The sequence below is a fragment of the Rhopalosiphum padi genome, chromosome 3, assembly GCF_020882245.1.
Source record: "Rhopalosiphum padi isolate XX-2018 chromosome 3, ASM2088224v1, whole genome shotgun sequence".
Taxonomy (NCBI): domain Eukaryota; kingdom Metazoa; phylum Arthropoda; class Insecta; order Hemiptera; family Aphididae; genus Rhopalosiphum; species Rhopalosiphum padi.
In genome coordinates, this window is record NC_083599.1 from 51,100,580 (window position 1) to 51,118,659 (window position 18,080).

The window sequence follows — 18,080 nt, forward strand, 5'->3', positions numbered from 1 at the left end:
AATACGACATTCGACTAGTGCCATTTGTGAATTGGACCTTATTAATATACAATATACTCAATATGATTAGGAAACACACAATATATACATGATAAGAAAATACTAAAAGTGTTTATATATTATAAATTAAATACATTCAATATATTTTCATACATTTTTGCATTAATAAAAATTATTTCTTCATTGTGGTTAAACTTTTGATATTTCTACAAATACCTTTCATCTAACCACCTTGGTACCATCTAAGTGTGACTAGCAAGGTCTTACAGTATTCAGTATTGTGATGATTTCAATTTAAGTTAACTAATAAAGAAATAATAGATTTCTGACACTAAGAGAGACAGAAAATGTTCAAAAATAAGAATAATGAAGATTGACGGTGAATATAAGTATCAACTATTTAACTATTGATTCATTATCCATGTTTTTAAATTTTAATATTACATACAGAACACTCGGGTTTGTCGAAGATTTTTTTCGTTAATAATTATAAGTAATGTAGTGTATAATATTATAATGTATATTATTTATTGATCTTTAAAAATAAAACTAGGATTTTTGATTTCATACTTAACAGGTGAACACTTAATTATGATTTGTTAATTAAAAAAAAATTTAAAACCTATTTTTTTTTATAATAATTGAATAAAAATAATTTTTATATAAATGTTAGTTTGAAAAATACAATAGTTATAATAAAATAATGATAATTAGTATACATTATAAATAGTATTGACAGAATTGAACTAGTTTCCTACAAGAAATTATTTTGATGTAAAGGTAAGTATTAGTTGCCTCCAAATAAATATTAGTTTTCAATAGCAACAGACCATGTAGTGATAATCAATAATTATAATATTTACAGTAATTAAATAGTTAATTACTCTACTTACTTTTTAAATATATGTAGTAGGTGTTTAGTTAGCATTAACCAATGCTGATTATTATGGCCATAATTATTTAGCCATGCATGATTGGGAGTTTATTTTTTTATATTATTTAAAAAAAAAATTTAAGTAAGTACCTAACTACATTTTATAAGAACTGAGAGTAGTGAGACTTATAAATTAGAATGAACTCATATTTACCAATATAATATTAAAAAAGTAAAAATGATTTAAGGAAGTATGAGTATGAAAAAAAAGTCAAATACAATGATTTACAGTAAAGTATATAGGAATTAATTTCAGTATGGGCAGATTTTACTGGAAGTCTACATTTTAAGGTAGACTGAAGATTATGATTATGATATTCACAATAAAAGTAAAAATTACTTTAATGTTACATTTAATATTTATGTAGGTTATTTTACAACTCAGAACATTATACAATTTTATGTCATTATAAGTTATAATACATACTTATATTTATATATCGATAAAAATGAATGTTTAAATAGATATTTAGAAAATTAAATTAATACTCAATGGAAGGTGGATTAAACTATATATATTATTTTTAAATTACAGAAAATATTAAATAATATGCTACATGTCTTATTTCTATAATGTAATAACCATGTCCGTAATACAAGTGGACAACAAAGAATGGAAATTATTTTTTTTTTTTAAAAAGCATGTCATATAAGTTTTATATGAGTATAGAAAAAAAAACTATAGTATTTCTAAGTGAAGTGTAATCATCATTTTTTTTCAGCAATGAGTAATTTATAATTGTCATTGACTATCCAGCTTAATTAACAAAATAGGAGGTACATATTTGTTATGCTAAAATTAAAATTGAATCTGAAATTTTACTAAGGTCAATGCTAAGGTTGCATTTCGGAGCTCCCTAGTCCATTATAATATACGAACCACTACACCACTGAATATTTGATTTGGTTTGTAAAAAGAACAAAATAAAATTCAGTTTCTGGTTAAAAACTTAAAATCGACATATTGTTTGTGACTAATCTATTTTATATTAATTAAATATTGAATTAGGCGCGGTTTGTTTTGATTATCATAACTTTTTGATTCTACCTACGTGACTAGATGTAGTTGTCAATAGTGTTTCTGTGTCAGATACGGTCATGCAGGTTCATCAGACTATCAAATGAAAATATAATGTAATACTGTGCTATTGCCCAGATCCGTCAGGGGGACTATAACCCGAGGTGGATGTCACTTGTTCTGTGGGTATATAGTACACGAAATCGTAATATTGAAAAACAACTTTGTCGGAAAAAGATTGATTATTGAGTTGAGAGTAGCAACACGACACGAAAAGTCAGTCGCATAAAACTAACTTGTAAGTAGAGTAGGTTATGTAGGCAGTAGGCACGTCCTGTACGTGCCATGTGATGGTAACTAAACGTACTATGATGTACGAATCGTCATTATTACGACGACAGTCGAACGAAACGCCAATTACTACACCGAGTTAATCGATATTTTATTTGAAGGTTATGTTAATCTTGTTTTGATTATAAATGTATACATTTCACCTCCACAGCACAAAATATTATAAATTATAATAATAACAATAAATATATCAATTGTTATGATGATGCTCGTAATACTTTATCAACTAAATTATTGTTTTGACGATACTCGTAGTCGTAACACATAATCATTTTTGTACGCTTGTCATGAAATTTGTGACAACAATTTATAATTATCATGCAATTATTTAAACGTCCGTGAACGGTGGACTGTGCTCATTTTAATAATTCATTTGTTTCGCATTGTTTTTCACACATTATGTGATTACAATTCTAAATTTTCCTTGTGTTTTGATCATATTATATTCCTGGTATATTCCTGGTCGACTTGAAATGTCGTACGTTTTCAGACAGTAATGTTTACAAGAAACAATAGGTGTTTTACGTAGAACAGTATTTTATTCAAATATCGGCGTTTTGTGGTTTTCATTATTTGCATAAAAAGAATACCTACTATGACGTTCGCTCAGAGTTTAAAATATTATCAGTAATACATACATTTACTCATGGTGTCTCAGATGCAACGGGCATTTGCTCAAAAGCTTACCAGCAGCAAGTATGTAGTGTACTAATGTTGAGTTTTTATCTGAAAGCCATTAAGTATACATTTTATTTTAACTTTTAGTGTCAACTCATCACCTAAATTGTCAGAAGATTCGGCGTCTTATAATGCTCATACAAATCCAATAAACAATGATCAAAATATTTCTACCAGAGTAGATGCTATCATACCTACAATTGTGGAGCCTGTGGATTATGAAAACTATATTCACCAACATCACACTTGTGGTGGCAGTAACAGTATTGAGAATGATGATCCTCTAATGGAATTTCCTGATGGATCAGACGATGTAGATGTTTATGTTTTGGCACGTAAAGTGCGTTCACTGATACCTGCAGGTCCCGAAGAAGATATGTATGTGTATTGAAATCACATTGGATTTTTCAAACAATTACATTAATTTTTTCTTGTGTATTCAAATACAGTTCCAAACTAGCGCCTCATGTACGTGACTTTGTTAGAGCTTACAGTCGAGATTGGCTCGTTGTTGATTATGTGTATAGACAAACAAATACTGTTGAAGATGACAGATCAAGTTTGTTAGCTTATGAAGATTCTTGGATTCCTTCATCTCGAAGTAGTACTTATAGTAGGACTTCAACAAATTCTGCATCTCAACGTACTCAACAACGTCAAATTTATAAAAATGATCATCATACTTATGTAAAATAAAATAATAATTGTTTATTATAATTATTGATAAATAATTAGAAATTTTAATTTATTTGCAGTCCCAACAGCCTAAAGATTTAATAAAACTCAGCAGTAAAAATTCAAGTTCTACAAGCAATAGTTCAAGTAATGAAAATACGTTGGTATCAAATAATATCAGTGGTGGTTCATCTTCGGCTACAGATCTGATTAACACAGCTAATGATCCATTAATTGGAACTGTATTGCAACGATTACCCATTGATACACTTGATAGGTTAAATGCAGTGGCACGACAAGAAAATAGACAAGTATTTATAGTTTTATCACAAATATAAAAATAAAGTTTATTTGACTTGCAGATTTTAGATTAATTTGAGTAGGTATATAGAGTAATTTTTAAGTATTTTATCAAATTAATTATTAGTTTATACTAAAAATAGTATTAAAACCTACAGAGGTGATAAGTTGATTCTCTTGCTGGTTTTTAATGAAATAATGAAATAGTTTGCTTATGAAAACTTCTATGTTGATTCAATAATCTATTCAATAATTTTTAATACCTATATCAATTTTTCTCTTTAACTATATAAATGTTAAATGTTTCTCATCTATGATTTTGTTATTAGTTGAAGACATAAATATTTACAAGAAATTAAATTGTTCTTGATTAATAATACAGTAATTCCTCATTCTCCACGGTAGAGTCGATGTTACCATTTTATTAATGCAATAATATTTTATCGTTATTATATGAACTCTATACATAATTTACTTTAGAAAATTGTAAATAATTGTTGTTATATTATTAAGTACAACTATACAACCATGTATATACTGTTTGCACAGATAAGAATTACATTATTACTAGTGCTGCATTAGTCGGGTGTGTTGCGTGTGTCAAACATACGGGCCCAGGGCCCCAACCTATAAGGGGGGGGGGGGCTATGATAAAAATTTTCAAGAGAGGAGAGGAATTAATTGTATTTACACATGGGCCTAAATTGGTGTAGTTACAGCACTGAATTTATTTCCTATTACAGATAAGCTACATAAGGTACCCAGGGACTAAGATATCATAGATCATGGTATCTATATTTCTTATATAGTCAATTCAAAATAAGAAACACAGTCGGCAGCCGACTACTGCGGCATGGGCATGTGGCTTAACAACACAGCAGGCATACAGATAGGTTACAACAAACGGGTGTTGTCTGACCGCTGCCTGACGTAAACTGGTCGCCACCGACTGTGTTTCTTATTTTGATTAGACTATAGTTATATCATGAATTTGTTCAATTTTTCAAATTTTTTATTTGCAACTGTAGATATTTTTGAGATTTATATGTTGTCATTTATTTTTAATTATTACAAATAGCTTATTAAATAATATATTAGCCAATTTGAGTTGTATTTTATTTATTATGAAAGCATATTTTTAGAAATGATCCGAGAATGATAAACTTTTGTTTTGTTATGATTTTTTTCTATGCTTATATTTTTGTATTTAAATATAATTGTTTTATCTTAACTAAATACGATAAAGAAAGTAACATTCATAACATAGTAGTATCCAAAATTGGGTTAAAGTCTCATGCTCAAGTATCGAGATTAATCGTAACAATAGTAACATATATAAAAATATTTTATTACTTTGTATTTATTCAAATATGGCATATAAATTAAATAAAAAATGTTAACCTTATCTAAAATTTATCTAAAATTATCTAAAATTTAAATGAATCTTATTTTCTTATTAGAATAATTTATATGTTTCCAAACTCATGTTTATAGTACTATAGGCTTATAGATTACATTAATACACTATTTCTTTAATATAACACAAATACAAAAATATTTGCCATTTAAAATAAATGTATAATATATATTATTAAATAATATGAATGATTATAGTAAAATATTTCAAGTTATTATATAATATGCATTTAATTAACTTTTATAACAATAAAATTGTTTTACGTAAAAAAATATCTTCTATAATCATATTATGATAAATTTACCCTGAATATATTATAGGTAATTAACTAATATTATTGGTTTTATAATCTGTCATTGACCGACTTAATGTTTAATTTAATTTATGATGATAATTACCCTATGTATATTTAATTTATAAACATTTTGTAGGAAATAATAAATCATATAAATAATGATTATTGTTTTATTCTAGAACCGTTTATTTGGCTCATATTTACCTGTTAAGACAAGGCAAAAAAGCAATAGTTATATTGAATATCCGATTAAACCACCTGTACCACGTGAAATTGTTTCTAATCGTCGAATTCTAGTCAAATGTCTACAACTTGAGTAATTTATACTAATCAATATTCATAAATAATTATTTTAAATATATATTAATATTTTTCTATTGTTTAAAAATTAAAAGGTGCTCTTTAGAAATAGAAACTGAACCTATATATGCTCATATGTCATTATACGATGTTCGACGTCGTAAAAAAATGTCAGAAAATTTTTATTTTGACTTTAACTCATCTACTACTGCTGGTATTGAAATTGATACAACTACACGGAGTCGTACTTGTGTACTTGATATAGATGGCACTGGATCCATATCTGGAGATGATTTATTTTTAGTCATTAGACTGGAGAAACCATTACGAGGAGATTCTGACTCAGTTATATCTGCTTCAGATTCAACAGCATTTTCTAATAATGATAAGGTATATATAATTTATAATAAAATACCAAGATTAATATATTATATTAATATATATTATTAATACATTTAAATAATTTAGATTGATGTGAAATCAAGTAGTAAATCAACTCAGCACCATCATGTTAAGTACCGTATGCCATATGCTTGGACTGCTGTTCATTTGGCAGATGTAATTTGCTGTTCTGGTGGTTCAGACAGCCTTGATCGTAATAGTTCAGGAAGTGGATCAAATAGTTTAGGTTAAAAAAATTTATTATTAAAGTTAAAAACTAATTTTTATTTTAATTATTTAAACAATTTAATATATTAATATTTACGATATAATTATATATAGATGGTAGATTTGGACTTAGTGAATTTGATCGATTTCGTAAAAAATGGGCTGCAGCTGGTGGGAATAGTATAGATTCTAATACTGCTGTTCGTAGAGGGTCACTAGATCGCAGAACTAGTTATTCAACAGCGACTAACAGCAGTGGAACCCTAAATACTTCGAATACTGCTGATAATCGATACAGTTGGTCTTCTGATGAATTTACTACTGAAGCATTCCGTCCAGTTACACTCACTGTTAATGGATTTTTCAAACAAGTATATAATTTTTTATACTCTACTTTTTTAATCAACTTTTATACTCTGATCTATACATTGCATATCTTGGCTTATCTTGTAGAAATTATTAAATATAAATATGTATAATATTAGTTAGATATTATTGCAATAGTATTATACTTATTTATTTTAACAATTAGAATTCTACTGGTAATTTTGCTTAACATTAACTTATTAAACAATTTTATAATCTGAAATATTCTTACATAATTCATATTATTTATTTATTGTAAATATGTACTTTTTTTTATAAATATTTTATGTCAAATTTTGTAGGAAACTGATAAACTTAAAGATGATGATTTGTATAAATTATTACAAGAATTAAAAAAACCATCAAGTTGTCCATCAAAAAAATTAAAAAATGTAAATGGTTCTTTGAAATTAGACATATCTCCTTGTCCAATTGATGAAGTTAAACAGTGTTTAACTGCAGACTTAATACCATTATTATCATATGATATAGCCTGTAAGATCATATTATTTTTTGTATTAATGATTAAAATGTATTAAAATAATTAATGTTAAATCTTACAGCTGAGGATAAAATTCGACCAATTAGAGAAGTATTGGAGTTTCCACTGGCTAGCTGTCGTGTTTCAAATCCTCACTATGTTTATCGTAATCTACTTTATGTTTATCCCAAAGAATTAAACTTTGCAGGAAGAACAGGTATTAAATATTTTAAAAATGGATTTTTATAATAAATTATGGTGTTAACGAAGATTTAATGCAAAATTAATGTAAAATTGAATGAATTAATTAAAAGGTTCTGCTAGAAATATTGCTGTTAAAGTTCAATTAATGTGTGGTGAAAGGCAACCACAGGATGCAGCATTTGCTATATTTGGAAAATCATCAAGTCCTCGTTTTGTATGTGAAGCATATACAACAGTTAGCTACCATCAACGTTGTCCATCTTTTTATGATGAAATTAAGATAAAATTACCAGCTGACTTAGATGATCGCCATCATTTATTATTTACATTTTATCATGTAAGCTGTCGTCGCCGTGGAACTCTTGTTGGTGGTCAAGATAGTCATCAGCATCGACCACAAGTTGCACCAGAAACACCAATTGGATATACAGTATATATTTTATTTTTAAAATTTAAAAAAATATTATTGTATATTTATTTAATAGTTTGTCATATTAATTTAATGAATGTTTCATTGGGTTTATCCTTATACTTTTCTACTTGATTTTTACTTATCATTTTGAATTTAGATATCTATTTGATTCCACTTTTCAGATATTTAAATAAATAAGAATATATTTGTAAATTGTAATATTTAATTTTTAAAGTTACGAGAAAAAAAAATATTTATTCAAAATTATAATAATTATAGTTTTTTATAGACGAATATTGAAAAAAAATATTAGATTGTACAAACCTTGTATAAGTAAAAATGTTTAACACTGTTTTTTTTAAAAAAAATTTTAGTGGTTACCTCTATTAAAAGACAGATGCTTAAGTTCTGGAGAAATATGTTTACCTGTTGCATTAGAACCACCACCACCTGCAAATTATTCTTATATTACACCTGATGTGGCATTACCCGGAATTGAATGGGTAGAAAATCATAAAGGCTTATTCACAGTATTTTTGGAGCCAGTGTCATCTATTCATCCTAGGGTATTATATAATAAAATATATAATTATTATTAAAATATGTTATATACAATTTATTTTTATAAATGTATGCTGTTTAATGTATTGTGTATTTTATCAATATTATTTATGCAAATAGTATATAAGTTAATATGCTATATATTTTTTAGGATATTCATTTAAATAATTTTTTTAACTACTGCTCTGTATTGGAACGTAACCCATTACCAAGACGAGTTGCTGAATCAAATATTGAAGCTGAACTAAAACATAGGTAAAATAAAATTTTTAAATAGCTGTTTTAAATAATAATTGTATTATTATTATTATTACAATATACTTTTATATTTTTGTTGGTTTATCTATATCATTAACTTGTAAATAAAATCTTCTAAATATTGTATATTATTTCTGTAAATTTGAATCCAATCTAGTGGTGTTTTAAAAATGTAATTTTTCGATTTTTTCAGAATTAGAATTATTCTATTCCTAAATTTATTCATGATGTATGACTATTTTTTTTCCTTATGGAAGAACACCTGTGCACAATTTTTTGCCTACCAAAAACGGAGGCTTTCTCGGCCTTAGTATCTTCTGACTGTTGCCCTATTCCAGATTTAGTCAATGCTATTCACACCTTTTTCTGGCCTCTTATAGTTTGTCAACTCTTTGAATATTCAACTTTTACTGACAGGACTTGCCACAAACAGCTCATAAATCTCCTCGTTCTTTTGACAGGGCCAAAGATCAAAGGTTCAACCTTTATTTTGTTTTGCAAATGTTCCACTACCAATATAAGCATTTGTCACATCAATCAGTCTGACAAACACACTCTCACATGTTCTACATTTAGTGCTAGTTTTTTATTGTTTTTGTTAAATGTATTTATGTATTAAGTTAATTGGTGTATTATTTTTTACACATACTACTACATAATACTATTGATTCTTACTTTTAATGAGTTATGTTTAGTTTGTTTAGTTTATTATTTAGTTGAATAAGAATCTTTGTACAAGTTTGAACATTTTTATATATTTTAAACATTATGACTTACTGCATATATATTAAGATGAAATATTTACGTATATTTTAAGAACTTAATTAAATTATTTTATAGAATATCAAATTTGGTTCGTTGTCAAATCGATCCACTTATAGAATTTGTACCAGTAGTGCTCGATAAATTGCTTTCCCTATTAGTAGAGATGCCTGTTACTCAGCATCAACAACCTATGAATTTGGGACAAATAATATTTCGTACTCTAGCAGATTTGGTCTCAATGACAATGGTAAAAAAAAGATAAATGAAGTTTTTTTTTATATGTAATTTAACACATTTTTTGAACGCAGAGCCATTCACAAGGTCAGCAAATATTGTCTACTTATGTACGTTATCAATGTTGCTGTTGTAATGTTGCTGCAGCAGCAGTAGCAAACGCTAAAAATAATACAAGTGAAAGTGAAAATGATGCTTTTTCTGATGGACAAGAGTATTCAGAAAGGCTTGATAAATATTTTCGTTTAAGGTATTATTGTTAAATGGAAAATAATTTAAATATTAAAAATGTTACTAAATAATAATTTCCCACAGAAGTAACAGTGATCCAGACACATCAAAAAAACCTTGTTCTTCACCTCTTTTGGATGGTAACACCTTTGCTGCATTTAAAAATAGTGGGTTGGACAGAGCGTGTAGCATGAAAACTGGTTTGTAAAATTAATTATTGTAATTTTTTTTTGTGATAAAATATTTAATTAAAACAAACAATTTTTGCTTAAACAAGCTGTTTACTTTTTCGAAATAAAATTTAGTAGGACCTAGGAATTTTTTAAATTGGGATTTGAATTATTTTTAAGGTCGCTGTCAAGGGGGTATTCCACCATCACAATTTGAAGAGCAACAACATCAGCTATTCTATTCTGATCAAAAGAGATTGACTTCCATCAAAAGTGTGCACGAAGAATTAGCGTTACAATGGGTGGTAGCAACTAGTGCTGTACGCCGAGATGCTGCGGCTAACAATTCTAGGTTAACTATTCAAAATTGTTTTAAGTTTTTTCAAATTTAAATAAACAATATTTGTTTTTTTAGATTTTTTTTTGATGTTATAATTAAAAGCATGGCTGTTTCATTAGCAATGGTGCCTGGAGGATTAGATGGTGATCGTAAAAATCGTTTTAGTGATCAATTTTTTGATGATATCTCCACATTATGCACAAGTTTTGCTCTAGATATTGTATCCAATTATGAAAAAGACTCAAAGGTATAACCATAAAGTTTATAAGTATATAGTGTATACTATATTTATGTGTATAGTGAAGATTATTATCTATGTAGGTTTATACATTTATTATAAACTAAATAGTTAATTCTAGTAAAAAAGTTACTTTCAAAGTTTTTCAATGTTAAAGCTTAATATAAATACAATCAGACATCAGTAATATTGCTTAAAAAAAATTATTTTATTTCTAGCAGGTGAACATAATCAATTGCAATTTAGCATGGTTTTTGCATGATTTGCTATCTTTAGCTGACAGAGGATTTGTATTTGGTCTGATAAATACATATGTGAAAACATTATTTTCAAAACAGCAAAGTCTTCTTGCCCAATTGCCACATCATGAAAACTACTCCACCTTGTCTAGTCTAAAAGTAATTGTATTTAAATATCAATAAATATTGGATTGTTTGTTCAATTATAATTTTTGTGCATCTAATATTTATTTGAATTGTTTTATTAAAGTTTTTAATAATATTTTTTCACAGTTGGACTTTTTAAAAATCGTTTGTAGCCATGAACATTATGTGCCATTAAATTTGATTAGTAATAATTTTCATAATCTTTCTCCTACCTTCTCTGTGGCGTCTACAATTTCAAGCCAGTCCTTGTCAATGGCCAGCAATACTATAACAACCGCCACAGAATCCACAGTAAAAGAATATTCTGAATTATCATTAGGATTTCGACGTCATCATTATTTGGTTGGCCTAGTGTTATCAGAGTTTGTCACAGTGTTACAATGTTCTAAAAGGTAAATTAATATATTGTATTATTGTAACTTGATGACTGTATGAATTTATTGGTTAACAATTGTTATTTTTTTAAAGTGATTTAAAAGTAAAAGAAAAAGTGGTTGATTTATTATTGGGTCTCATGTCATCTCATGATACTCGTTATCAACAAGATAGGTGGTCGTCTAGACGCAAAGCATCATCAAGGGTTGCTCTCATGTATCTGCCATTATTAACAGCTGTAACTACAGATTCATCATTTTTCAATTTATTACAATTAGATTTTGAAAATAGTAATGATGTGGTTAAAAATAAACTTCAAAGCAGCGAAAATGAAAGCGATTTTGATTCATATTATGTTGATGGTTATAAAAGTAATAATTAAAAATAATATTCAGGAATTATTCTCATAAATAATAATCATACTTTTAATTAATTGCAGCTCCAGAAAAAAATACTGATGAAAATGTGAATGCCATTTCAGCGTCATCATTAATGGGTGTAAAAAATACCACAGCGTCTTGGTACAGACAAACAAATAAAAATAATTGTCGTAAACCCAAACTGAACGTAGTTACATCCACTAAAGTTTTAGCTTGTATATTATGGGTATTGAAAAATCTAGACAATGATATAATGCAAGTGTGGTTAGCTGAATCATCTCATCAAAGAGCTCAAAATACATTGTCAATTTTAACATTGTGTATTAACCGTTTTTACAATAACTCTTACAATTACAAAAAGGTTTTAATTAATTTTACTTGAATTTCACACATATTTAACCCTATAATAGTATATTAAATTTGTTACATATTTTTATTTAATTTTAGGGTAATCATAAATGCATGAATTGTAATTCTCAACCTTCATTTACATCAACTATTAATTCTTCCCAATCGGCTCCTAGTGAGACATATAATAGTAATGATAGTAATATGTCAACAACAGCTTCAACCACATCATTATCATCTACATCCCAAATGTCGACTACTGATGATGTAAAATCCAGGCTTGAAGATGTTATATTAGGTCAAGGATCAGCTAGATCTGAGTTGATGCGCCGAAAAGGTAATAAATCTTAGTTCTTTATTTTTAAATTTTCAGGTATCTCAATGTAAATTAGGGGATTTATAAATTTATGTTTATTGAAATAATCATTGATTTTTCAGCTGGAATTGATGCTGGTAATGGTGCTACCGGCACTACTAGTAAAGTGAGATGGAGAAAAGACCACGTATTAACATATAATAGACCTTCATCATTGCAATCTTGTTCCTGTAATGTTGATTGTCAACTACAACTCGATAAGATATTTGGTACTAATCAAGATCAACCTGATGTCGAATTAGATTTAGTAAACGAAATTGGTTTTATAATACTTGATACCATTGAACAAATCATTCAGGTTTTTTTCTTTAATTTAAAAAAATTATGTGTATAAAAATCTATAAATTTATATTTATCAGTAACATTGGTTTTTAGGTGGCTTCTTTGCCAGCTGGTTTAAAAAATTCAAATCCAGTCCATTGGTCGATATATCGTGTTTTCAAATTGCTGCTTCGAGCTATGTCTACAATTACTGCTAATGCTACTACTAATAATCAACAAAATACTAATAATAGTTCTACTAGCTCAACATCAACAACGGCCGCATTACAATGCATGTTTGGTACACAGAGATCGATGGTTGCAAAGTTTCCTGAAATTTTATTTGGAGATGGTCAAGATGAAAGAGATCTAGATGTCAATGACGATGATAAAGAAGTTGAATGCTACCACTTTTCCACTAGCAGTCCATCATCTAATCGTTGTGCTAATCTTATATTGATGCTATTACGTCATTGTGCAATAAAATCGAGTTCAATAGGAGTCCGAGCACAAGCAGCTGCTTCGTTATATTCATTGATGCGTCAAAACTTTGATATCGAAAATGTATCTATATTAATCACTAATTCTAATGTTAAAAAAATATTTAAAATATTATAAATGATTTTGAAATCACAATTTTTATTAAATAGTTTTTAGTATTTAATTGTCAACTTTTGGTATTATTACATTAAGTAGTTATTTGAATAACAACTTTCTTTATGATATGAGATTCAAAAATACAAATTTTATAACAATTATTATTTAATTATTTTTATATAGTATGTTACATAATATATATTTTTTTTAGAATTTTGCACGTGTGAAAATGCAAATAACTGTGGCATTAAGCACATTAATAGGAGGAGCTGGAGCATCATCAACAGCTGCATGTGAAAGTAGAAAAGAAGGGTTATGTTTCAATGAAGAATATTTAAGACGGGTGTTGAAGACAATACTTTTATATGCTGAACGGGATTCTGTTGAATTACAAAACACTACATTCCCTGACCAGGTGAATCTAATAATAATAATAATAACAATTTGTTATTGGGATATAAAAAAGAGTTGGAGTGTCTAAATATTTTTTTAAACACTGATTTATTTGATTTTAAATTATAAATATATACACAACTATAACTTGTATCATATTACGACACTTTTGGTTCTAATTATACATCTATGTTAATTAGGTAAAAGATCTGGTATTAAACTTGCATACAATACTTTCGGATACAGTTCAAATGAAAGCATATAGTCAAGATCCAGACATGTTAATGGATTTGATGTACCGTGTAGCTAAGGGATATCAGCAGACATCATCACCGGATCTCCGGCTTGCATGGCTCGAAAACATGGCTCGAAAACATAATCAGGTTTGATAATTAAATTTTAATTAAAAAATGTATTTATATTTTTAAAAGTAATAATGATAAATAATTATTATAAATTAGTAAACACATAGTTTGTGTTCTAATCCATAATCAAAAATAATCTTTTTGTAGAGAAACAATTTTACTGAAGCAGCTATGTGCTTAATTCATGGAGCTGCGTTAGTCATTGAGTATTTGACTACGACAGAAAACCTTGATTTAATTGGATGTAGAGGGGCCACATGTCTAGAGTGTGTATCGTCTAATGTGTTGGAAGAATGTGCGGTTTCAGACGACGTTATGGTTGTTAGTCAAGCGGCCGATCAAGTTTGTTTGGGCGATGAATTCACTGAAATTGGACTTGTGTCGTTGTTGGACAGAGCAGCAGAATTATTCCAAAAGGTTAAAACAATATTTTATTTTACTATACAAAAATATAATTTACAACCAAATTATAATTGTAGGCTGGTATGTTTGAAGTAATGAGTCAAGTGTACAACAAAGTCGCAATACCTTTAATAGAAAAGACTAACGATTACAAAAAGCTATCGGATACATATTTGTAAGTATATTCACTCCTCATTGAAATATAATATGACAAAAATGTATTAATGATATTATGAATTATTTAAATAGGAAATTACACGATGCATACGGTAAATTAGAAAAGTTACAGGGTCGTCGGGTATTTGGGACGTATTTCCGTGTTGGATTTTACGGTGCCAAATTTTTTGGATCTGATGGATTGGATGGTGAAGAATTTGTCTATAAAGAACCTACACTTACAAAACTTTCAGAGATATTTGGACGTTTACAAGTAAACTACGATTTATAAGCAAAAAAACTATGAGTGTAGAATGGAATTTTATTGATGTTTGTTTTTAAATTAAAGAACTTTTATTCTGAACGATTTGGTGAAGACTGTGTGACTATTATCAAAGATTCTAATACAGTAGACGTGAGTGTACTGGATCCAAGGAAAGCGTACATACAAATCACATACGTTGAACCATACTTTGATGCGTATGAACGGCGTATGCGTGCCACACATTTCCAAAGAAATTTTAACTTAAGTAAATATTATTGATGCATTAAGCAACTACTGTAGTGTATGTATTTTAAAATTTTAAACATTGTTTTTTTAGAACGCTTTGTGTTTTTTACACCATTTACTCCCGACGGTCGAGCACATGGACAACTAAATCAACAGTACAAACGTAAGACTATTTTGACCGTTGCGCATCATTTTCCCTATTTGAAAACCCGAATTCGTGTACAAAGTCGCCAAACTATTGTTATGGGACCCATAGAGGTGGCGTTAGAAGACTTAAAAAAGAAAACTGACGAATTAGCACGCAGTGTCCGTCAGCATCCGGCTGATCCTAAGATGTTACAAATGGTCCTCCAAGGGTGTATAGGTAATTAGTGAAATGACAATTTAGATATGTCTCAAGGTTTTTTATCTTATGTTAAATGTTATTAATTATAAACAGGTACTACTGTAAATCGAGGGCCTATGGAAATGGCTACAGTGTTTTTAGCTCCACCACGATATGACAAAAATACTAATGATAGGAGTCCAGAAGTCTCAGATGAATGTTCTGTACAACCACCACCACCTAGATTACAAAACAAATTACGACTATGTTTTAAAGATTTTTCCAAAAAGTAATTTTTTATTTAATTTTATATTGATTAAGAATTTTTTTGTGGCATTGATGTGCATTATATTTCATTATGATGATTTACGTACATTATTTATTCAGGTGTGCTGATGCTTTGGCGAAAAACAAAACTCTTATTGGTCCCGATCAACGAGATTATCAACGTGAACTTGAACGTAATTACCGCAAATTTACCGATCAATTAGCTCCACTTCTGATAGCTGCTACTTCGTCTCATTTTGGTAGTGGTGATTCAGGCTACAATAATTCAACAAACACACGTGGACCTTATGGCCTCCATCATAATGGTGGATGTAGTAGTAATACTCAGACATATGATGATAATAATGATAACCAAGATGAAGAAGATGATACAACGATAACAAACATTAGTAATGGGGGGAATGAGATAATTACCCCTAATAATATTAACGGTGATTCAACGTTTACAATGTAGATGTTATAAAATTATCTATAAAATATGTGGATTTTTTTAAACAACGTTTGTGTAAACAAAGATAATCGAGTACTTATTTATTAATTTAGTTTTACTAATATAAGACTATCATAGTAGTACTTACATTTTTTTTAAACATAGACATAATGAAAACCAAAGGATTTTTTTACTTATTTATAGTGTGACTTTTTATAACTTTAATTAGAATATTTGTGTGATTTATAACTATTTATTGATTAATATAAACTATATGATATCTATCTTAAAATATTTGTTCTACTATATTTATTTATTTAGTCACGATATGAATGTGTTAGGTATCTATGAAAATAAAATGTTTCCCATGATTGGTACAACACAATTAACATCATCTATGGATAAATTATCTTAACAATGACAGTGAAACCTCTGAACAGTAGATATTCTTGGTCACCAAAATTTCATCCACTTTTCAGGCGGGTTAAAGTTTTAAAATTTATAAAAGGAAAATGTGTGTGATGAAAAATATAACCAATACTGCACAGAATCTTGATTCGATAAATATGCACTTTTAGTAAACAATCAAACTCAAATATTGTCATGTTTTAGAAAATAAACTATTCAGTTTACAGTTAATCGTATGTACGCAACTGAATAGACAAGATCATAAAATAGTATGTTGCAACTTAAAACAACAATACAACATGTTACAATATTATACAACTATAGTCTATAATATAATGTAATTAATTGATCTTAGAAAATTAATTGAATACAGCTAACAAACAGATTAATGTGATAATTAAGGTATTGCATGTTCTATGAAGTTCATCTTTATATCAATTTGAGATTCTAAGATACTTGAGTCTATTACTAGCCTGTATTATGATGATCCCGCCAATAACAATAGCCATACCATTGTGATTTAATTTTTTATGAAATAAAACAATTTTTAATTTCTTTGCCGTTAGTTTGAGATCAAAGTTTGTTAGCCAGGACTTCACTTTATCTGATGTCATTAACATTTTCTCCAAGCTGAAGAATTGCACTAGTACAATGCCATTGACAAAGGCAAGGTATTCTACTTTATATGGTAATAGCATTCTCAGGAGGTCATCATATAGCATGTTCCACAGAGTTGGTCCTAGCACTGAACCCTGTAGCACACCACTTATTGACATTACTATTCGTATTTTACAACTGTAAAACTTGTACTAAACACTTTGATCTTAAAAATAATCATCGACAAATTAGCAGATGTGGAGAAGAATTCTTAGTTATTGAAGACCACTATCTTGCATCTTAAAGCATTTTTTAAAACTTTCCCTAAGTTTCCATTATAGATAGTAGTAGTATGTATACGATGGTCTTCCAACTCTTCTATCTGTCTTGTCTTTTTTTCCAGTTAAAAGTGACTCTAACGAAGGAAATTTATTCATGTAAGCAGAGCCTAAAATATTGTTTTCCCTCAAAATCAAAGTGCGTCCCCTGAATATCAAATGTGTGTCAAAAGTTCTATAACGTGTTTTTAGTTTTGATTGTAGAAATAAATAATAACAAACATTTAGGAATTTCAACATAATTTAAAATATTTTGAACTTTTACTTGGATTTATTTTATGTATTTTTAGTACCAGTATCATATAAA

At 28.2% G+C, this 18,080-nt stretch overlaps 1 protein-coding gene across 2 annotated transcripts; it reads left to right on the top strand.

The window, feature by feature from the left end:
• Window positions 1-2,488: 2,488 nt before the first annotated feature.
• LOC132923915 (dedicator of cytokinesis protein 7) lies at window positions 2,489-16,722 on the top strand. 2 transcript variants are annotated; one of them, XM_060987920.1, is made up of 34 exons: window positions 2,489-2,999; window positions 3,069-3,359; window positions 3,431-3,668; window positions 3,737-3,967; window positions 5,848-5,984; window positions 6,064-6,358; window positions 6,437-6,596; window positions 6,692-6,948; window positions 7,246-7,438; window positions 7,507-7,641; window positions 7,739-8,058; window positions 8,415-8,606; window positions 8,753-8,856; window positions 9,700-9,871; window positions 9,933-10,108; window positions 10,174-10,289; window positions 10,440-10,611; window positions 10,675-10,846; window positions 11,056-11,235; window positions 11,350-11,615; window positions 11,692-11,969; window positions 12,038-12,339; window positions 12,426-12,663; window positions 12,765-13,000; window positions 13,078-13,527; window positions 13,772-13,975; window positions 14,154-14,336; window positions 14,466-14,735; window positions 14,798-14,895; window positions 14,970-15,150; window positions 15,226-15,406; window positions 15,479-15,751; window positions 15,827-16,001; window positions 16,100-16,722. In XM_060987920.1, the coding sequence occupies exons 1-34, from the start codon at window positions 2,950-2,952 to the stop codon at window positions 16,452-16,454; spliced, it is 7,281 nt and encodes a 2,426-aa protein (XP_060843903.1). In that variant the 5' UTR covers window positions 2,489-2,949; the 3' UTR covers window positions 16,455-16,722. The 2 variants fall into 2 exon arrangements, with proteins under 2 accessions (XP_060843903.1, XP_060843904.1); XM_060987921.1 differs by having other exon boundaries at window positions 11,059-11,235.
• The last annotated feature ends 1,358 nt before the right edge of the window (window positions 16,723-18,080 follow it).